Source organism: Cinclus cinclus, chromosome 2, assembly GCF_963662255.1.
Source record: "Cinclus cinclus chromosome 2, bCinCin1.1, whole genome shotgun sequence".
In the NCBI taxonomy this organism is placed as follows: domain Eukaryota; kingdom Metazoa; phylum Chordata; class Aves; order Passeriformes; family Cinclidae; genus Cinclus; species Cinclus cinclus.
Window position 1 is genome coordinate 27745979 of NC_085047.1, and position 22280 is coordinate 27768258.

General features: G+C 44.3%; 2 protein-coding genes across 4 annotated transcripts in view; one reads left to right on the plus strand and one right to left on the minus strand.

The window, feature by feature from the left end:
• Window positions 1–17138, plus strand: PLA1A (phospholipase A1 member A). Its single transcript, XM_062515509.1, has 11 exons — window positions 1–76; window positions 1695–1896; window positions 3172–3349; window positions 4061–4169; window positions 7318–7419; window positions 8233–8322; window positions 9166–9333; window positions 10350–10439; window positions 10895–11003; window positions 14803–14967; window positions 16258–17138. The coding sequence occupies exons 1-11, from the start codon at window positions 4–6 to the stop codon at window positions 16340–16342; spliced, it is 1371 nt and encodes a 456-aa protein (XP_062371493.1). The 5' UTR covers window positions 1–3; the 3' UTR covers window positions 16343–17138.
• Window positions 17132–22280, minus strand: part of POPDC2 (popeye domain containing 2) — a 12320-nt gene continuing 7171 nt past the window's right edge. The window contains exons 4-5 of one of the 3 annotated variants that reach the window (XM_062515506.1): window positions 20273–20298; window positions 17132–19259 (exon numbers count right to left, since the gene is read on the minus strand). In XM_062515506.1, the coding sequence (XP_062371490.1) occupies window positions 19207–19259; window positions 20273–20298 (79 nt within the window). In that variant the 3' untranslated portion in view covers window positions 17132–19206. Of the gene's footprint in view, window positions 19290–20272; window positions 20299–22280 lie in introns of all 3 variants that reach the window. The other 2 variants (XM_062515507.1, XM_062515505.1) reach the window with 2 other exon arrangements.

Below are 22280 nucleotides of genomic sequence, written 5' to 3' on the forward strand. Positions count from 1 at the left end.
AAGATGGTTGAAGATCCTAAGAGAAAACTGCTCATTATTCTTGCTGTCTTCTTGCTTCCCAGCTCAACACAAACAGGTAAGAAAACATGAGTGCCTGGCAAGGGATTAAAGGTTTTACAGAGAAGGATCTGAATTCAATTCTCCCTAAACTAGCTGTGTGTCAAGAGGTCCTTGCAATAATCCTTTTAGGTGCCAGGGAGAAAAAGTAGTGCAAAAATGGTCCTTCCTTCTCTTATGCTTTGATTCAATCACTGTCAGTGATTTCATTCCATTAACCTGATTTAGAAGAATGATCCATGTTTACCCTAAAGAAAAAAGACGCAGAAAAAGGACCACTTGGCCTCTGGCAGTGGCATCTCCTGCTTTAAAAGCTCAGCAAGTGTGATCTGCAATAGCTGAGAGAGAATAAACAAATGCCAAACTTCCATTTCTTTCTTTAACTGTACTGTCAACAAGACTGCCTGAGTGATCACATTACAGTTCCATGTCACCTGGAGCTTCACTGCCATGCATCTCCTGCCTTGCCTTTACTGATGATCCCCCTAATCTTATGTCACTTCTGACACACACCGTGCTGGCACTGGACCCACTTTTGCTACTTAGGCTGGCTCATGACAAACATTTTTTCCAAGCTGATCTCTAAAAATATTTCCTTCTTCCTTGTCAGTGCACAGGAAGACCGAAATTAACAACAGTAAGGGATAGTCATATCTTTCTAGGGGAATCTGACTATTGAATCTCACCCCTTTGTGCTGACCTGTAGGCCTTGTTTTGTCTAGCTGGTGTAAAGTATCTTCTGAGAGAAATTGGGAAGCTGGTTGTTTGATTTAAGAATACATAAATTAATAATTATTTTATCATATGTCAGATTCAAGGCTGTATCACTTCCTCCAGTCCAGAAAGGGAAGGTACATGTATTGTCATTGCAGCAGGACGCCACTACCCCAGCTCTTAAAGGAACACTGCTAGTGACACATCCTGCTGAACTTCTGTGCTTGCTTTGTAGCCTAAATTTGCTCAGGCGTTTTACTAGCTACAGGTGGGATGTTTATTTTTTTGTATCTAGGTCAAAGTGCTTTCCAGCAGCAACCTTTTCCTTCTCAAAAAGCATTTTCAATCAGTAAATATATCAATTGTGAAAGTATCATTGGCTTTCTCTTTTTTTTTTTTTTTTTGTCAGCATTCTCATATTTTATCATCAGCATTCTCATACTTATTTCTGGGTTTTTAATGCAATTGTCAGTTAGACCTGTACCTTCCACAAAGCCTGCCAGAATTTGAATAGAAATTTCCCCATTCAGTGGTGACTACCTGCCAGCAAACAGTTTCTTTAAAGATCTAACAGCCACCTCATAAATGTGCTTAGTAGCTGGTGTAGGTGGCCAATCTGCTAAAAAAACCCAGCAAAATACCACTCACCTCATGGTACAGCAACTCTCAGAAGTCAGAACTGGTATGACATCCATGGTTATTTTCCCAGACAGAGCTGGAATTCCATCAAAGGACAGAAACAACTTAATCAGTCAGGTAATGTTTCCAGAATTGTCTCATTTTAATTTATGCTCCATACTTTAAATCTTTATCAATAGAAGTGAAGTTGCTACATTCATTTTCCTAATGAATTAAAATGAGGGGTTTTTTTTTTCCTGTTGCACAGACACAGACCAAAAATGCCACTCCCTCCCCCTGTGTAGGGAATACAGGCAGAGTCTCAGGACATCACTGCACTGACTTCCAGACAGCCAATTTCCTACGGGGCAGCAAACTTAAAGTTCAGTTTCTTCTGTTCACTTCCTCGAGCCCCAGCTGCGGAGAGCTGATTTCAGCTGATGATGGCATCAAGAACTGCAGTTTCAACAGCAGCCTGAAAACCAAAATCATCATCCATGGCTTCAGGTGAGAGAAAGAAGAGCACTGTGGCTAGGTTTTCACTGGTAAATCAAATACTGCGGGAGCATTCCAAAACACTGGATGAGCTGGCATGCAACTCTCCTGCTTGTGTGACCTTATCTCCCCAGCAGAATGGCTGCATGCAAAACAACTGCTAAGAACAAAGACTGAGATTCTCAGCCTCAAATCTGAACCAGGAATTTTCTGGGAAGCTATTGGCAGAAAATGCTGCTGACACCCCACATTACAGCACAACTTCAAGTCCTTTAGTTTGTGACCAGTTGCCTTCTCTTGTGTGTGCTTCACACTTTGGAGCCTAAAAAAATTTAGAACTTTGTATCGAAATCCTTCCTCCCTCCCTTCCTCCACTCCCTCCCTTCCTCCCCTCCTCTCTCTTTCAACTCTCTCTCTCTTCCTTCACATCTTTCTATTTCTTTCCTTTTATCAACATTTTTAGTTAAGTCTTTTCTTTAAGATTTTTGTCCTTTTAAATTGTCTGCTTGGGTTTCATGCCCAATAGCCTGGATTAATGAGCCATTTAGAACCCCAAGAAGACAGATTATCCTTCTGTTCTTCAAAGCATTGCGATTGGAGCCGAGTTTTTTTAAAAACCAACATCATTTTGCAAGCTTCTGTGCCGTTTTTCAGGTGTGACCATATAATATGATTTGTTCTGAAGTGCAAAAGCCTGAATAGAAAGAGCATAGAAAACCAGGATGATACCACAGCAGATATTGCAGGGTCTTCTCAGAAAACCAGCTGTTGCCTTCAAACAAGATAGCACACTCTTCACCAGAAGGCATTAGGGAAACTGGGTAGAACAGAGCCTCCTCGGTTTTCCTGGAATTCTTTGGTATAGATTCTTTTTTGTGATTATCTAGAGATGAGAAAATGTAGCAGTGAAAGACCAGGTCATGTGGCCAAGGACTTCCAGCCAGTGGCAGCAGAGAAGGATCCAGGTGTTCCAGTTACCTCGCTTACTCCAGGTGGGCTCTGTGGTGGCTTAATGAAACACCACAGAGAAAAATCTCAGCCTGAGTCCTGCAAATTTTATCTCATTCATTAAAATATCTGGTTCTCTCCTGAATCAGAGCATTCTAGAAAGTGTTATCACACCACTGCAAAAAAAATTTCCAGGTGTGGGTGTCTGGTAACAAAAATAACTTTCAGCCACTGTCTGGCAGCCTCTTCTGAGACACTGCTTCAGCACCAGTGAACAACACAGTGGCACATGCCCTGCTTGGAGAACACCTAACATCCTTGTCTCTGGTGAGTCCACAGGGCTTTGGGTACCAAACCTTCCTGGATTGAAGGGCTTGTCCAAGCCATACTGCACACCAGCCAGGTGAATGTGATCGCAGTAGACTGGGTTTATGGGTCTACAGGAGCCTATCCCTCTGCAGTGGAAAATGTCACACAGCTGGCCCTCGCCATCTCACAGTTCATCAGCAAGCTCCTGGTAAGCCATTGTACATTTCCAGCGCAGGGAACACTACAGTCTGCTCCCAGCCTGCGGTATCCAGGAGTTGCACAAGTGGATTTTTTATTCCAGATGTTTCCTTTTTCCCTCTTTCAATCCAGGTTTGAGCATGCCACCATTTTTATTCTTCCTTTTGAGTTTTGACATTTTCTGGAAAAAGTCCCAGTTGTCAGCTGCCTATCTAGTTCAGAATAAACCTAAATCCTGCCTTGGGTTTTCTCAGATCCATATTCACTGGACAGTCTTCCTCTGCTGAGAAATTTTGTCCAGGAAGCTGGAGGGAGGGAGATTTGAGGCTACATTATATTTGCTCTGGGCTTCAGATATACTTCCCAGCATATGGAAATACCCAGATGTGTCCCATTCTGTTCATGCAAAGCACAGCTGAACAAGACTTCTGCAGTCAGGTTGATGAAGCCTTGTGTTAACCAGCCACACGTAAATTCTCCATTAAATGTTAGCAGTGCTGACCAGCCTGTTTAGGACTGGGTTTGCACCTGTGGACCCGAAGAAAGGCTCTGAAAAACAGAAAGGGCAGTACCCATAATTTCCTTAAGTATTTGGTTTTCCACTGTACACCTCAAAAGCAATCCTACATTAGGAGAGGTATAGAGGTGCTGTGTGGGCTGGGACAGGGTATTTCACCTTTCTGCAACAGAAACAATAATTTGTATTATTGTCACCCTGCAGGCCCTGGGAGTCTCAGGGACATCTATCCACATCATTGGGGTAAGCCTCGGAGCACACGTTGGGGGCCTGGTGGGGCACTTCCATGGTGGTCGCCTGGGACAGATAACAGGTATCATCAAACTGATTCTAGGGTCCTCACCCGTCCTTCAAGAGAGAAAATGGAAGAGGTGGAAAGGGAAGTCATTTAGAATAGCCTTTCAATTTTGTAAGGGCTCACTGGATCCAAGGTTTTGGGCTTCTTCCTAGATTCTGACATCACCTTTTCAACATCAATCCCTCCCCTGCTGGCAAAAGAACACAAGTATTTGCAAAAAGGTCCTTCCACCTATGCTACACTCTTCAAACTGGTGCCAGCTTAGCAAAGTATGAGCCCTCACAACTAGTGAAAACCCACAACACCCAGAAGCTTTCCTTCTAAATTATAGCATGCACATGTGATTCTTAGAATTAAAGCCCATAATGCAGTTGTGGGGGGAGCAGCAGAGTGAGCTTCTCTACAGGAAAATGTGAGCTAACAGTCAAGGAGACAGTAAGGTGGGCACTGTGAGGCAGTAGCCTCATAGACAAGGCATACAGTCCTACTGTGTCTGGGTAAGAAGAGCAGAGCAGGTCCAGTGAGAGGAACCAGGGTCATCTACACTCCAGTGATCACCCAAGATCAAGCTGGGAAGTCAAGTCAGGACCGAGCAGGACCAACAAGGCAAAGGCCAAAGCATGGCATCCCTAACACACAGCTCAGGTGAGGGAGAAAGGCAAGAGCATGAGCCAGCATTGGGAGGACCCGGATGAGACGCCTTGCTGTTCTCCCCCACAAGCTGTCTGTTTTCACAGTAGGCTGGTCTAATGCCACTCAACTGTACTAAATCAGAGCTGACCTTAAACACAGCCAGACTCCAAGGTGTGAGGAAAAGGCTGCATTGGGGGAATTGCAGAGCAAAATGGTAATAGGCGGATCCTTCATTTAGAGCTTTTGGTGCACTCAGGACCTGTTCAGCCTTTAGGTGTGGAGCATGAATAAAGTCACAGAATCATTTAGATAAGAAGAAACTTTGGAAGGTTTCTAGTTCACACACAGCCACCATCACCCCTCCTCAAAGTAGGGCTGCATTTTATGTCATATCAGATTGTCAACGGTTTTACTAAATTCTGGGAATCCCCAACAGTAGAGATTCATTTTGATAGGAGAGGAATGCCACTAAGAAGGAACAGACAGAAAGTCTGCAGTAGTGTGGCCTCAGGTCCCAGTCTGCCTCAGTCCATGCTGGTCTGTCTCACAGAGGTATTCTCAGTGAGAGGTCTCACTGCATTCTTGGCAGGGCTGTCCAGAGAAATGTTGGTTCAGCTTTCACATCTACGCATGCTACATGAAATACAAGCATTTCTTAAGAGGAAGTGAATTTCATGGTGAGCCCTTGTTAAAGCTGTGAATCAAAGTTTACATTAGGAGAAAACTGAAGTAGCCTCTATTTTGTGCCATAATTTTATGATCAGTGATGTCTTCAGATGAGCAGAAGCAGACACATTCCATGAAACCACGGTAATTAACTGCAGAGTTAAACACTCTTTCCCTTTATGTTGCCACATGTAACAGAAGCTCAGTTATTTATTCAATTTTTAATTCTGCTAGAATACAATCACTTTTCCACATTCCTGTTTATCCTATGATTTCATAGGAACACTGGGCATTGCAGATTCCAGTTCAGATTTATGAGTCTGAAGACAGGTTGGGTTAGACCCAAGATATCTCCTGCTTCTTCACACACATGTGTACACTCACACAGGAATTTTGTCCCAGAGCCACAATTTGCTGAAGTGTTTTTCAGTTGCCTAAGAGCAGTGTGGAGCAAAACCGGATGGAGTCTTGGGTATCAGAGCACAGACTTTATTTTTCCAAAGTGAGTTTCATTAATCCATGCCCGTTCCAATGGATATCTCCCTGTGCAGGAAAGAAACTGGAATAAACAGCACTTACCAAACTTAGAAAGAAGACTTTGTTTCAATACTTGCAGAGGAAATGAAAATGCTTGAAGGAATTAATTTGCATGCAGAGCTCCACTGAATAGTTTCCTTAGCAAAGATGTACATCTCAATGGAGTTTATGGAGCTTTTGCTTGGAGAAGGAAGGGATAGATGAGAAAGGATAGAAATATTCTGGCCTTGCAGCTGAGCTAGAATTGACTGCTGTCCATATTAGGTTTCTGCCTCCTCACTAAGAACCTTATGCCACACTAAATAACAATTTTCAGTATCTTTTAATTACAACTTGTTCTGCAGAAGTGGGTGGGGAACCTCTCAGCTTTTTGTGCATGTCAAGATAAAAGAGCATTAAATTCCTATTTTTGGCTTTTATTTACAGAAAGAACAGGAAATAAGGTTTTTCCTCCTTTTCCTTTTCCTCTTTCCCTTTCCCCTCATGAATGCAGACATGCCCATTTGTATATTGTTGATATTGCCTTCTCCATAGAGAATTAATGAGACTGAGTCCAAAGCTGTGAAACCAGCCAGATCCGAGGTTAAGTGGCATGTGGATCAGACTTGTTAAACTATTGTTGCCTAGGAAGTAAAAAAAAGTCTTGTGAGGTTACTTTTCTATAAAACAAGAACAGGATAAACCTCAGATTTTTTTTTAATCTGCTTCTTGGTATTGCCAAGGATGCTTTTCTGTGTTCTTTTGAGTCCACAGAAGCTGCTCTAGGAGCAAGTTTTGGGAAAAAATGTAGACGATTGCTAAAGACTCAATTTTATTTATGGAGAAAGGGCTCAGAAGCCTCTTCGGTTTAAAATTATTAGGTAATGTGAAACGTTTGTAATTACTGAATTGGTTAATGCCTGGGGTGCTGAATTCACCGCCTAACAGCTGATCTCCAGTGACATTTCTCAGACTGTAGTGCTAATAGGCTTGACAATACAATTTGGGAAGGCATTAAAAAGTTTGATTCTCTTTCACCAAAACTCCGAGAGACACTATACACCCACTCTGTCAGAGCTGTTTAAAGCTCAGTCATGGCTTTACAGCCTAGAACCTTGAGTTAAAACACTGCTGAAAGGGTGTGGAACAGCGAGGACAAAACAAGGAAGCTGTAGTGGAAATTGGCTCTGGCAGAAACTATTCTGGACCTTAAGCGCTGAGACCTGGGAATATTTTTTTATTTCTGCCTTGCACTATTTTTAAAGTTTTAGATAAAATAACTGGTCCAGAAATAAGAAAGAGAAGGGCTGAAGAGTATTTGTTGTTGAGGTGTTTGATTTTGTTACAGCCCTGGATCCTGCAGGCCCTAAGTACACCAGAGCCAGCCCTGAGGAACGCCTGGATCCTGGGGATGCCCTCTTTGTGGAAGCCATTCATACAGATGCTGACAGTAAGCTGGCTTCCCTCTTCCTCAGCCTGGGCTTCTGTTCCTCCTGACATCATTATTGCTAAGCCATCTGTAGGTGGTTGTCCCTTTTTTGCCAGACTACCATGAATTCACTCTGAGGAAGCTTCTTGTTAAGAAAGGCTTTGATGATGTATTCATACCCCAGAGCACTCCAAACAACAGACAGGTGGAGATTGCTACAGCTGAGTGAGTTCATGCAGAACCAGCTTGGCATGATTTTTACTGCCAAAAGGGAATTTATAAGTCTAGTCTCACTTTGTTTCTTCCTACCTTATGTAAGAAAGGTGCCACTGAGAGTGCTGCTGGAAAGTAGCGGAGTCAAACCAGCAGCTGGTGCAACAACAGAGTGACATCTCTAAAGCACTGAGGATCTACACAGGCAGAACATGTGCTAAAGAGTAATGTGGCACCTTTGAGTCACATTTTTGTGCTCCTTTTGCCTGGAGAACATGAAAACCTCTACCAACACAACTCTCAATTATCATTCATAATCCCACATTAAGGCTGTGGTCAGTTTAGTTCTCCTATACATAGAATCAAGAACCAGAGTCACTGAGGGGGTGGTTAAGACACAGTTTCCAGTCATTTTGATGGCAGGGCATAGAGCATTTTCTGCTCCATACATCACACCTGCACATGTAGAAGCAGGAAATCTGACCTTGATGTCGCCAGCATTAGGGCTGGCTGCAGCACTACTAATACTCAACCAATTATTGGGACCTGTCATCAACATGTAGGGTAAAGCCTACAGAAGAGCCAAGCCTGAGGATGAAGTGGCCTTTCACCTCCTTTCAGATTTCGGGATCCGGATTCCAGTAGGCCACATCGATTATTTTGTCAATGGAGGCAAAGATCAGCCAGGATGCCCCCGATTCATCTCTGCTGGTAAGAACACTCTCCAGCCAAGCAAAGAGTTTTCATGGCCCTTTAGCAGACTGTGAAAATGCTGTTTGGCAAGCAGCTCTTGCTACAGCCAGAGCAGTCAGAAAGTGAGACAAACATATTCACAGCCCACATCTTTTCTCAGCAGTACAAGAAGCAGGAGGAATTAATCTTGTACTGATCAAGAGTCTTGGCAGCACCACTGTCAAGAAATGTGATTTTGGTGATGCTTCTCTGTGACACAAAACCCTAGCTTCAGTAGAGATGACACTTTGCTAGAAAGGCTCTTAGGTAGCACTAACAAAAGCTGCTTTTTGTTTTCATGCTGGCAGTAGTGTGTGCTTAAAGAGACAGTTCATGCAGTTACTGTCCTTGTCTTCTAGAGAAGAGGACTTCCCACAGTAAACAGTGTGGGCTCATTAACATTCACATATGTTCTGCATGAGTCAGCAGCATTAGAGTCAGCTTACCTGGGATACCTATGGTACGTTATTTCTCATTGCTGGGGTTTCAGTGCATGTGGGAGTCAAAGCTGCTGCACCCCCTTACAGAGAGCTTGATTGATGGCCTGATTGATGGGACACTGACAGAAACATGACAGTCCTGTGGTCCCTCTCTTCTAAGGGATTCAGTCGGAGAGATAGATACACTTCTAACTTCCTGCAGAACTTTTCTTGCAGTGGGATCTGGGCTTGTAGCACACAGAAATGCCCTGCAAAATATTATTAATGGGAAGGTGATCACTGCAGTAAGAGTGTTCCTTCACTCCCAGTTCCATGGGAATGAGCAAAAAGCCTGAAGCTAACAGTAAGACTCATTTTGTCTTGTTAATTTTTTTCCTTGCAGGCTATAATTTTCTGATCTGTGATCACATGCGGGCAGTACATCTCTACATCAGTGCCTTGAACCATCCCTGTCCCATCGTGGGGTTCCCCTGTGCAAACCATCAAGATTTTCTAAATGGTCATTGCCTGGACTGTGTAGAACCCTTCCTGTCCTCCTGTCCCAGAATAGGTACAGTATCAGTATGAGTCCTTCCTGGAGCAGATGAAAATACATTCCTGATGGTGTCAGTGCAAAGCACAGGATGCAGTCCAGATTTGACTGAGCAATATTTGCTTTGGATCTGTTTGGGAAAAGTGAGAAGCTGTTTCATTTTCAGGCTTCTATAGATACATTATAAAAGCTCTTATCTTGTCCAAGGTAGAACAGCAAAACCTTGAACATTTCTGATCTTTAAACATTTCCTAGGGCCCAAATATGTGCTGAAAGAGAGTTTCTAGAATCACCTGCCAGAATCAGTAGGCAATCAGCTCCAAAAAATGTCTTGTTTAAAGAAGCAGATGGAAATTTTAGTTCAAGCCTGAAGTTCCATTCTTCTACACCACTCAGTGTTGCTGAGTCACCTCCTTTTCATAAATTTCTGCCATGGTCACCCCAAAGATGAACTCCTTGGACTGGGAGAAGGTAATAGATGCCTCTTTTTAGCTTCTGAAACTGGGCTGTGGTATGAGGAAAGAAGTGTCTTCTGCTGCTATTTGCAGTATGGTATCAGAGGAGCATAAAGAGAGGCCTTTTTGGGTATAGGTTGTCTCAGAGCAGCCACCTCTTCTCCATCTCACCAAACTATTTTGCCATCTATTCAGTGATGCAGGCCGTGAGTTATGGTAGTTTCCTCATTTGACCAAGGAATTATATTTCCCTTGTGTTTGCACTGCCATTTACATCTGCACTGTTTCCTGACTAGATAGTCTTTAGTCTTGCACAGATTCAACTGATAACACAGTTTGTTAGCAGAAGAATGAAAAGAAAGCCACCAAGAGGTTCTCTGGTGATGATTTTTTTTCGGAGGGAATGTTAACCTGTCAAACAGATACCACAAAACTGTATTTGCTCTGATTTGTACTGGTATAAGAAAGGGACCTGTTCTCCAAGACAGGGGAGTCAAGCAGGATGAAAGGAGGTGACTGATTATATTTCTGTTCTGTCATTCATGGCTTTCCCTGCACTGACTTTATTTCCTCCCGCAGGCCTGCTGGAGCAGGCAGGTGTCAACATGAGCAGGCTGCCACAGGAAGTGAAAGTTTTTTTAATGACCAGTCCTTCACCTCCATTCTGTGGTAAGTAGCATGAGAAAAAAAGGAGCCAGAAGGGTGTTTGCCAATGAGGCAGATCCTGTGAGGAGCCCCGGTAGTTACAGTACACTACCCCATCAGAGTCAGCTGCTATGGGCCATGGGGTCTGAGACACACTCACTGAAGCAGTAACCCTGCACATCTCCTCCATAAAGTCCTTTCCAACAGATTTGTTAGTGTAGGCACAGCCCTGAACTAACACAACCACATGGTTTCAGGGCTGAAGTAAAAGGGATTGAAAATGCATGTCTGTTCACACTGGGCTATACAGACATGCCCCCTGTGACTCACATAGCACAGAGACTTGATTCTTTCTTATGTCTGTTTAATCTTTTCTGCTGGTGGGGCCAGGGAATGAGTGCTAGAGCCCCTCTTTTGTCATGGGTAGGTCCAAAAGATAGTACATGTCCTCACTCCCACATTCTTTGCTTCTTGCTCAGTCTACCACAGCCTGGTTGAGTTCCACTTGCAGAAGAAAAGAAACAGAGTCACCAGCATTGAGATCAGTTTCAGCAGTAACAGCACCAAGGACACAGCCAAGATCACCATGTGAGTGACAGTGCATGTTTCTGGCCTGTTTTTTCCCCAGCTCCATGAGTAAGGATGTTTATCCTAGTCCAGGAGAAGCACAACAGTGGTGTATTTCTCTGAGTGATGAACCATAACCTTGTTTCTTGAGTCCATCCGCATTTTCCCAAAATGTCCTCAAGAATCAGGCATGTGCTACCATTACTCAGTAACCCTGACTGGGTCCATATCTTTCCCAAGTGTACAGAGCAATAGGAACACCCTGGGAGCCCCAGATCTGAATACTTCTGTATGGCTACGCTGGTTCCTTTTTCACACCATACCCTGACCTGGTGCCACTTCAAACTGCAATCACTGTTAGATAGTTATTAGCCCTGTTCTGGCAGACAGGGGTGGCTTACAGAAAAAACCTCAATCCACCAGAGGCTCCAGATGGATGGACTTGGTGGTTTAGACATTTCTCTTGATGCTCAAGGAGACAGCAGTTGCAAAGAGGAGACAAGTGCACCTCAACATAGTCAGAAATGTGTTAGTAGCTTGTTGCCTCTGCAGTAATGCAGCAATGCTCTCACTCCCATTGCAGGCAAAAGCAAGGGGCAGAGGACCAAGATCCACTGTGTAGACAGAAAGATGCCTCTTGAAAACTTCACCCTCTGCCAGACTGTGTCTGAATTAAAAGATCAGACTCCACAGCTTCCATAGCTCTTGCCACCAGGGGATCTCCCCACCACAAAAAAAGTTCCCCAAGGTCTTCCTCACTTCTTCCTACTTCTTGCCCATTTCTCTGGACTGGGGACCACTATGCAGCTAGCACATGCTGCTGGCTTCCTCAGGAAGCAGGAAAGCAGTCTGCTAAAGAGTTCCAGGCAGCTCTCCTGGGATCACAGGGGTTCCAGTGCTGAGTCCCACACAGTCCTTACTGCTAAGCCAAAATATTGTAACCTGGAGCTAATTGTTTTGCTGATTAAGTCGTGGGCACCAGGAGGTAGAGGGGAGAAATGGGAAAGGGGAAGCCCCACACTAAGGTACTCTCCAGAGTGACACAGATGCTTGGTCACAGATTTCCAGCCATGCACCACAATCTGGCTTTGTGTTCCGGCTGGGTGGAGCTCAGTCTTGTTCAACTCCTCCTGGTTTGGAAGCCAAATCTGCCTTTTCCACAGATGCATGAGGGAAGAAATAGTAATACCCAGGTCAGACCAGGACCCATGCGGTGCTTCCATTGGCAGTTGCCAGACATTAGGTTTGGTAGGAATCCAGCAGGAGGCATATGAGCCCTAGAGGGAAAGGCTACCCAGGGAAATGAGCCAGATGGGCAATCCCGAGGCTTTGCTGTACCCTCCCGTTTTAATGAGACAGTGGAGTTAGAGCAGGCTAACCTATCCAGAGATGCCCTGTGGAGGATGGGGTGGGGGGAGGAGGGAGGACAGCAACTGTGCTTCTTTTAAATGCCTCAAGGCTAAACTGAAAAATTTGCTTATACCAATAAACCTACAGATTTGAGAGCATAAAATTGAAGATATCCTCTTTTATTTCCCACTAGTTAGCAAAGGGCAAATTTCCCTGCCCTAGGCAAAGCTCTGCCTTCCAGTGCAGTCAAGCTCAGAGTATCAAATGGGCATCTAAACATAGATCCTCACATCACAGTTCAGACACCAATCGATCAGTGACTTATCTCAGATGATCTGTCATGTATATCATCCTGCAGTTTCCCAGAAGTGCAGAGGGACTAACTTGGGAGTGTTCAGCTAGTCTCAGACCTTCAGCAAAAGGACTCACATGGTTGTGTCTTGCTCACACTGCCCTTCTCGTCTCTTCTCCCAAATATCCATTCCAATCTCACTCCTCCCCACCAGTTGCTCAGAACGCCCCAAGAGATATGTCCCCAAGCTTCAGTAGCTGACGTGGGCCTGATGAGTGAGGAGCTTGTTACACAGGACACTTCCCAGCTGCACTGCTGTGTGCTTACACATCACATGACATCATCCCCCATATCCAAGAAATCATACCTCTAAAGGCAGCCAAGTCTCCTAAATCCATCCAAAGGTTGTGCAGGATCAGACCAAGTGTTAGTCCCAGAAGTGGCTCTTTCAACATGATTCTCTGTCCATGGACAATATGCCATAGAGAGGTGGCTTCCATTTTCTAACCATTATTCACTTTTTTGAAGGCACAATTTTGCCATGCTTATTTTTAGCAGCTTCAAGCCAGACACAGACACACAAAACCCAGCAACTACTGCTGCAGTCAAGCGCATGGACTGGGTGTGCTGGTGTGGGTTGGCTGCTGTGAATGCTGCTGACAGCCTGTGCCTGAGTTACTTTGGTTAGCAGAATTGTAGGCTCTTCCTGACCCTTTCATCACCTCTTCCCTTTCCCTGCCATCATGTTTCTGGTGAGACCATCACTCAGGTGATTCTGGTGATGCCTGGAAAGGCTGACCTGAAACAGAGACTAAGCAGAGCAAAAGGAATAAAATAGGTATTTACTGAAAGGATACACCTTAGGCAATGCAAGAGCCCAGCTGGGGCTACACCCAAGTCAAATCCAAGATGGATTCCTGTCATGAGTTTTTACACTTCTATGAGTTTCGGTTCATCTACATGTTGGGGTCAATTATCCAACCACAGCCCCAAGCTATGAAGTATCAGCTCCCTGGCTTGCCCCTTTCCCTTAGCTGTTGTTTATGCTTTTTGGGTAAAGGTTGTCCTTGATTTTCTAGCTGAGAAGGGATGTTTTGTCTAACTATCCTGTGAAGAGAATTCACTAACACCTAACATGAAGTTTTAGAGTTACACAATAAGCAGCAGAGAATTTGAAAATTAGAAAAGCTAAAACCCAAGGTATCACTAGGACTATGCCAAACCAGCTGATTTCAAGGGAATCAATTATCTCCATGCCCTAGGAGGTGCCAAGAAGGTCAAGTGTAAGGCCCACTGGATGGACTCCATAAAAGGGACTTAAAATACCTGGGCAGCACATATCTGTGGCACACAACTCACTGGGTTCTGGTCATTGGCTCATTACCAAACCAAACCTCTGTCATTTCTCAGTTCACATTGCCTGGGTAAGAGCATAAGGATGGACAAAGGTCCCTCTATCCAAGCATCCTACCTTCAGTATGATCAAAAGCAAGTAGCTAGAGAAGAGTATAAAAAATCTCTGTGTAAGCATGTAGCAATACTTCCCCAAAGAGTTTCTCTGTGTCTAGTTACGTGTCAGAGACTTTCAGAGTCAAAGATGAGATCTCTATTCTTACTAGCTTTTGTATTCCACAAACGTGTCCAGTCCCCCTCCCTGGACTTGTACAGTCATGTAAACTTCCTGGCATTTACAACATCCCAAAGCAAGGATTTTAACGTCTTGAAAGGACTGGTACTCTGTGCAGTGTGCATTCTTTTTGACCCTGCCACCTCTTAGCTTTATTTGAGGACCCCAGTCTGTGTACTGGAAGAAATGATGAACAACTGATCCCCATCCATGCCATTCACCATTTCATAGATGTTGACTTATCTACGACTTACCTCTCTGTGGCAAGCTGAGCAGTGTTTCAATCAATATGCAACAGTAAGAAGAGTTGGTGATGGAAGGAAGGATATTTATACAAAAATATTCCTGAATACAGAGATAAAACGGGCTGGAGAGACAGCCTGTAAGATGCTCATGCATCTTACTTGTTTTGACAGATGACTCTTCTTACTCCATTTTATTATGTGAGGGCTTCACAATAATGCTGCAGGTTCCTCCAGTGTTTCCATGGATCTGCACGTGGACTGTATCTGCAAGTTGACTGAACACATTCCTCACATCCTGCCTTGCAGACCTAAGGACCAGGAGACAGGCAAACAGCTGCTGGCCCACCGAGTTCCCCTCTGCCAGATAAATAGTGTGACCCTGAAGTATATCCCCAAGAATCGTTTTTGGAGCAAGGATGAGCCATCCATTATTGGCAAGTTCTGTGTAGCACCACTGCCTCTCAATAGCAGGTAAGCCTCAGGAATGTCATACAGGGATGCACTGAGCCTATGGATGCAGCCTGGGGTTTGAAGCAACGCATTTTTCCTCCTATTTAGGGAAACACATGAAGAGGTCTTTCCCATCACCTCTGTGTCCCTATGTAACTCATTTTGTATTTGTGAAAGAGAAAAGCCACAAAGGTAGATTTCTAAGAGTTTTCTAAAATTCTTTCCCCAGGATAAAATTGTTGTGCCATAGAATGAATAGGGCTGCAGTTTACATCACCTTGAAGATACTTAAGTTACAAACCATGGCAAAAACTTGTACTAACTAGAATTTATTCCTTTGTCCTTGTTTTCCCTCTCCATCTTCCCGTCTACAATGCGCTCCCATCTAAGACACGGCAAGTGAACATTTTTCAGGATGAAACAACAGAAGACAAATAATATATTCCTGTGTCTCATACAGCAAGGTTTATAAATCACTAAGGCTATATAGACAACCATTTTGGCATTTTCTAGGTCAGACATGTTTGAGAATATACCTTCAGCCATAGTTACCTTTCCAAGAGTAAAAGCAGCCAAGTCCTTCTCATCCTGAGAGAGATAATTGTCTTCTCCATAATACAATATTCTTGACAGGAGTGTTGCAGATCTGAAGTTCTTGTAGGCAGGACAAAACAGCTGTGTCTATACTGACACATTAAAATGTCCATCCACATTGCTTCTGAAATGCTGGCTCAAGGCTGAAGCAAGTGAGTGGATGCTTCAAAGCAGGTTCAAATTTTGTTCTGAAGGACAGTAAGGAGGTTGAAGTTCTAGGCAGTAAAAATATATCCAGTAGGCTCAGATAGGGGAAGAAAAAGGCATTCCTACATAAATATCAGGTACTCCCTTGAGTATAAGGGCTATTCCTTACAAGCATGTTTTGCACTCCAGAGTTGGGATGGATGTGTTTTTATCACTTATGAATGGGACAGCAAGGCACATTGCCTGAAAGAGGTGCTAATCTGCACTCCTGGAAGCACTGGACTTGGCTTTGATATAGATAGAAAGCTGTAGAGTTGCACAGGCTCACAACTGTGCTCCTGTCACTGTGCTGGGAGCACTCAGAGCAAGAGCGGTGCTGTTCAGATCAAGGGACAAGTGAAGGATGCAAACCCATGCACACCCTTCTAGCCAGTTCATCCCAGCCAGGGCACAGCACCCCATTCACTATCTCTTGCAAAGCAGTGCAAAGTCCAGAATCTTGCTTCTGTGTTAGGATAGCAACCTCCACCTGCCAATGCCCAGTCTAACTTCTCTGTGCTCTTCCCACAGCAGGACAATGTCATGTCTTCCCTGGAGTCTCACCCTACCCAGCAAAACAGACATCTCATATGACCTGCCTACTGCTTGTGCCTAGCTCTGCCTTCAGGATACAGAGAATCAGAAAGGAGTCCTAAACCTTTTGCTGCTCTCTGCTCCCATATGATACATTCACCATAAAACTGGATGGGTTTTTTACTCCCTGCATTAGGGGCAAGATGTCAAGGAAAAGAAGTCCGTGGCAGATTGACAAATACAAGGGTAACGGGTTACAGCAAAATCTTCCAGTTAAAAGATTGGCTTGACATTTTGTCTCACAGGTTATGTACCCAGCTCTCAAAGTGAGACAGGAAAGTAATTTAATCTCAATGTTTGAATCTGTATAAAAGAATGAGTGGATAATATCACTCTTTGTAGTGGAAATATTAGTATAATTCAGTAGTGTTTTATATGAAATTGTCCTGAAATCTTCATATTAAAGGTGAGAGGTATTATTTTTCCTCAGCAAGGGGAACTGTGGGTCCAAGTTTGGCACAGGAAATAGTCATTCTTAGCCACAGCTCCAATGGGAAACTCACTAGTCCCATCTACAAGGTACTTTCAGAGTGAGACCCTATTGATTTCACAGCATATAATTCTCTCTGAAGTTCACAGGAAGTGAAGCAGGCACCAGGAGCAGCACAGAGCTCTCACATACAATTTTGCACTGCTTTCACTATCTGCCCAGAATAGAAGGCAGTAGGAGAATGGAGCATTGTAACCACAGGGCCACCTAACACAAATTAATCCCAGAAACTCGGCACAGCCGTTCAGACCTGTACAGGTAGTTGAAGTCTGGAAATAATGGGTGAAAGATTACAGTGGGATGCATGACAACAGAAACAACACACCCACACCTTTCCCACACCGTGATATATTTGCAAATTAAAGAGGTGACAAGTCCTTCATAATTTCTGCCCACAAATCATATCTGTTCACCATTTTCTCTGGTTCCCTATACTGACTTCACTGAGCAATAGAAAAGTGCACCAAGAATTCCACGATCAGGAGTGAGAGACATGCTAAAGCATTTTTGCCATGAAGAATTGTCTCACGTTGTTTTCCATGAGCTGTCACTCCTGCTCAACTAGACAGTGTCACAGCAGGATTAGCTTCGGCTTTCAGTTAACATCCAAGATTTTGGGCCCTGCCTTATGACTGTTTGGAAGGACAGCTAACAAACACCATCTCTAACACACACTTGGGAGGGGGATAGAGCTGGACTTGGACAACCTGAGAGTGATCCATGTTAGTTGGCACCATGTTTGAAGAGTTTCCTGGGAGTTCCTTGTTGAAGACTGGAGTGTAAGCTCAGCAGACACCTGTGAAGAGTGGTGTGTAATTCAGCCCAGCCTGGTCCACTGCTTCAGGAAGGTGTGTAAAGCAGATCGACAGATGGACCCAGTTCCACTGTGCATTTCAGTTCCTTTGCACAAGAGATCCCGGCAGCTCTCGTGTCAACCTGCTGCAGACATTTCCAAAATGTGAAAGGCAATGGGGTCAGGCTGAAGCACCAGTATATTGACAGAGCATGGTAACAACCATGAACTGGATGATTCCCAAGCCTGGAGCAACCCAGTTCTCCTGCTCTGGTGTGGGAGAAAAGGCAAGCAGTGCAAGGGGCTGTGTACATCACAGATCCCACATACTCACCACTCCAGAGGCCTTTGGTGAGGGTGTTGGATCCTGAGAGCACAAGTTTTGAGACTTGCAAGACAGGCCAAACTGGACACTGGGCCACAGCCCCTGTGTGAGCAAGGCAGGGCAGGTGGGACAACCTCCACCAGCCCAAGCCTGACACAAAGCCAGCCTCACACACAGAATGGCTGTGCCCTAGCATATCTGTGCCAAGAGGCACTGAAGGACACCCTTCTCTGTGCTGACAGAAGGACAAACATTCCTTGCTCTTTCCCTGAATACCTGCCCTGGAGAGGATCCTACTCTCATTTCTCAATTAGATTGCACTAGGCTCTGTGAGACACAGGATTCCTCCACAGGTACTTCCAATTCCCTGACCAAGGAAATGGCTGGGGAAGTTTATGAGACAAATCCTGTTGCAACTGAACTTGGAAGAGGCCTTCCATCTCTACACTATTAAGGCATTGTCCTTCCTACGAATGGCTGCTCTCTTCACAGATATTTTGTATCCATCCCTTTTTTTCATTTGATGTTTGTACACCCTGAGGTCACGCCCCCTTGAGCACACAAAAAAAAGGGTTCTTGCCTACACCTGTTCCCAATCTCAATTCCTTCTCTTTCTTATTTCAAGAATCAATGCAAACAACCAACTAGAAGTCTTTTTTCACCAGTTTCTTTGAGAAGTTGTGCTTGTCATAAATGAGAAATCCTGGAAAAGTAATTTCTGGTCTTACCAGAGTGGATGCCCAGTGAGATGCATATAATCAAACTCTCCATCGCAAATCCTTTACCAAAGCTGTCAGCTGGCCCATTTCCCCTTGCCCTATCTACTTTGTGCCTTGAGATCACTTTAAGTGATCTCCCTCTTTAAATTCTACCCCCTCCATCTGTTTACTCCCTCTTCAAATTCTCAAACACCAGAATTTTCATCTCTGACTTTAATGGGAATCATTGAATTAAAGGGAACACAGATTCTGCAAGCAGGCTGGTATTGCTTGCAGGATATTGGTGCACTTTAGTGACAGAGCTGCTGACAACCTCAGAAGGTCAGGACTAGAAAACAAACCGTGGAAGCACACTGGGGAAGGCAGCTCTGGTGAACAGCCATGGGATAGGAGGTGCTGGAGTGTCACACTGCAGTCTTAAGCATGTGCTTCATGTGCTCCTGAGTGTAGATATCTGCTGGCAGACGTCTCTGCATGCTAAAGAGTGTCTCTGGTCAAAAACCTCTGTGAGCATCTGCTCCCTTGGAAGGGCTTCAGGATCAAAACAGCCTGTTGTTCCCTAGAGTTCAGGGGTCTGAGTGGGAGCCAGAGGGGCTCGTCCTTTGCAGAGAGGGTGAGAACTCTGGAGATGGTTTTCAGAGGCTGCAGAAGGAATGCAGTGGAGGAGGAAGGAAAAGGGGGCCAAGGAAGGAAGAGGGGGGGGCATGGGGAGAGAGAAACAGAGCACACCATTACTATCATACTTTCAAACTTTTCCAAGACACAAACCTCATGGAGCCCACTATTACCTGTTCTTCTCCCCTCCACTCCAAAATGAACATGCAAAACTATGTAATTCTTCAACAACTGATAAATCAGGAAACAGGGTTATGCACCCATTCCAAGATGGCAAAAACAAACCCTTCCAAAGTGCTTTCTGTGATATTGATTAAACAAAGCCCACAGCTCCTTTTCCTTTGCTCTCAAAGCAGGTACAAAACATTAACTACTAGCTCAGATACCAAGTTGCAGACCATCAAGCATCCATTCACCCATTTCACCTGTGAAAGGCAGCCCCAAGATATAACTGTAAAAAAACAGGTAGCAACAGCTACATACCCTGCAAGCACTTGATAGCAACAAACTAGAACAAATGCAGTATGAAAAGGAGAAAAAGCAGGTTGTTCTTTGCTGTTTACATTTGCATGCAAGGAATAAAGCTTAGTTTACTCTGGAGCTATACAGCAGTACACTGTTAAAGCAAGTACTGACCAGAACCTTTTTGAACCTGCCTCCTTCAAACAGGCAGCATCCTCCCTATAGAAAGAATGTGCTCATCAGTGGGATATCACAGTCCATCTTACTCATAAGCAGACTAGAAACACTTTCAAGGAACTAGATGACATGAATACTAGGCCACCATATCTTCCATGAATATTTCTTTGTGTGTGACCTTTGTAGCACTTTGGGTATTCAAGAATAGCCCTCCTGAACTGTAGTGTTGCAAGGTGGCTGTTTTAGTGATAGAAAATGAACATGACCCACAGCAGCACTTCAGCATGGGGAATTTGGAGAACTGCAAGGTGATTACCCACATTAGGAATTACTGGGGAAGGAGATGAGACCACAGACCAGGGGAAAGCCCCAGGGGAGTTCTGACCTTAGGGACTTACTCTGAAAAATGACAATTCAGGGGGTTTCCCTGTTTATTACAGATGTAGGAAAAAGTAATGAAAGTGCTTTACCTGAGTCATGGCAGACCTGCTCAGATTATTTGCTGAGCTGTGGCAAGTATTTGGACAGAGGGAAAGCCTGCAGCCCTTCTGTACCACTAGTTTTTGTGGTGAGGCACTCAAGTCACTGTGGAATATTGTCCAGATGTGACAACTGCTGTTGTGCCACTGGGATGTGATGTGGTTAGGACACACAAGTGCCAAGTAGGGTAACAGGGAAGTTCTCATTCCACCATTATGAGCACACTAAACAGAGTTTTTGATTCCTTGTCTAATTACCTTAAAAATTAAAATACCACATTGTCTATTGTCTCCAGACTGACAGACAAGGAGGATCATCTTCTTCTCCCACCTCAAATGCAAACCTATAAACATCTAGGCTTTTATTGCAGGTCTCTACTACCAGTAGGAGCACTCCTTGACACTGTCTCACTCACAAGATCTAGAAAGACAAAAGCTTCCAGCTCACAACAGGAATGTGTGAAAGAAAGAATAGCTTTTTGCTGTGTAGCAAAGTTTTGCCCAGCACACATGCACTTCCTGTGCATATGTTCACAGTATTGCCTCACTGCCAAAAATGGGTGGATTTTTTTTTTTTTTAAAGCTACAATGTTACTTGGCTCCTTCCCTTTTTAATTGCATTTGAAATTCTGGGGTTTTTGAGCTTGATTAAGTAGGGGAATTCTACCAGTGATGGTAGAATGGATATCCTCCTTCTGAGAAGGCAAAATAGAATCAAACCACAGGCAAAGTGACTTTGCCATGTTCCCAACTCTACTTGCTTTCACTTGTGATTGCATGTTTTCACAGACACTCTGACAGCTAGGAGAATGGATGCCTCATAAGTGATTCAGTGTTCCTGCCTCTCCAAGTAAGGACTGAAAAAGCTGCAAATTCATATCTCCAGCAGACCTACCAGCAAAACCAGGGGCTTCACATTTCTAGGACATACTTTTTTTTTTTTTCTCTCTGTGCCTCCTTAAAAAAGAAAACGACAACAACTAACTACACAAAACCAAACAACTTCAAAAACAAAACCCTAATCAAAACTTTTGCTAACTCTTTATCTGATTCAGCCAAAACCAAATATACTCTTTCCTTCCCTGGCTACTTTTTACATATCCCAGATAATATGAAGAATACTGCAGACTTGTCAGGGCTCACACCAGGAATCAATGCTCCCTGCCACTGAGTCCACAGCACAAGTAGAAGTAGACCCAAGCAAGCACAGAGATCAGGATGCAATGCTGCTCTGTGTTCAAGGCTGCCTGATGGAAGGCAGGCACCCCAGCTGCAGCCCAGCCCTGCAATTTCCTCCCTGCTGTGCAGACCCAACTGAGACACATGCAGGCGTCACTTCTACGACAGAAATCCCAGTCCCAAGCTTGGTGCCTGGCAGCTGGATTATTGTGGGTGGCAGCAGGAATGCACATTTTGGGATCTGCAGCTGGTATGCAGCAGCTGGCATGCAGTGGCTAGCTAAAAGTAGCTCATGGTGGAATTTCTCTCTTGGCCACTAGGATTTGAATTTCAAGTACAAACCACTCTCCCATCTATTTCTGTTTGCCTGCATTGTTCCTCTGCCTCAACAGTCACCAGGCACAAAAATGTTTTTCCCTTGCGGAGTAAGGAGCTGGCATTCTGGAAGAAAGCATCTCATTCCCACTCACTGGAAAGCAGAGTTTGGGGTATAATAAACAATATTTAGCCTGTCAGTCCACCCCAGGTGACTGAATGTAAGCCCTACAGCACCCATTACAAACTTTTCAACACCTTGCTGATCTGGCAGAGATGAATCTTAGTAGAAACAAGGAGGGCAGATCAAATGCTGGGATGAGCTGTGGTGAACAGGGAGAGAAATTACTCTAAGCTTTCTCCCCCTGCCCAGATTGAGCACTTACAGGATTTATAGCAACTCCTT

Bases quoted from the DNA above. Each gene is read 5' to 3' on its own strand.
- PLA1A (XM_062515509.1), top strand. From the start codon at position 4: ATGGTTGAAGATCCTAAGAGAAAACTGCTCATTATTCTTGCTGTCTTC. The intron at 77-1,694 runs GTAAGAAAACAT...CCCCCTGTGTAG, and splicing joins TCCCAGCTCAACACAAACAG to GGAATACAGGCAGAGTCTCA. The intron at 1,897-3,171 runs GTGAGAGAAAGA...GTGAGTCCACAG, and splicing joins ATCATCATCCATGGCTTCAG to GGCTTTGGGTACCAAACCTT.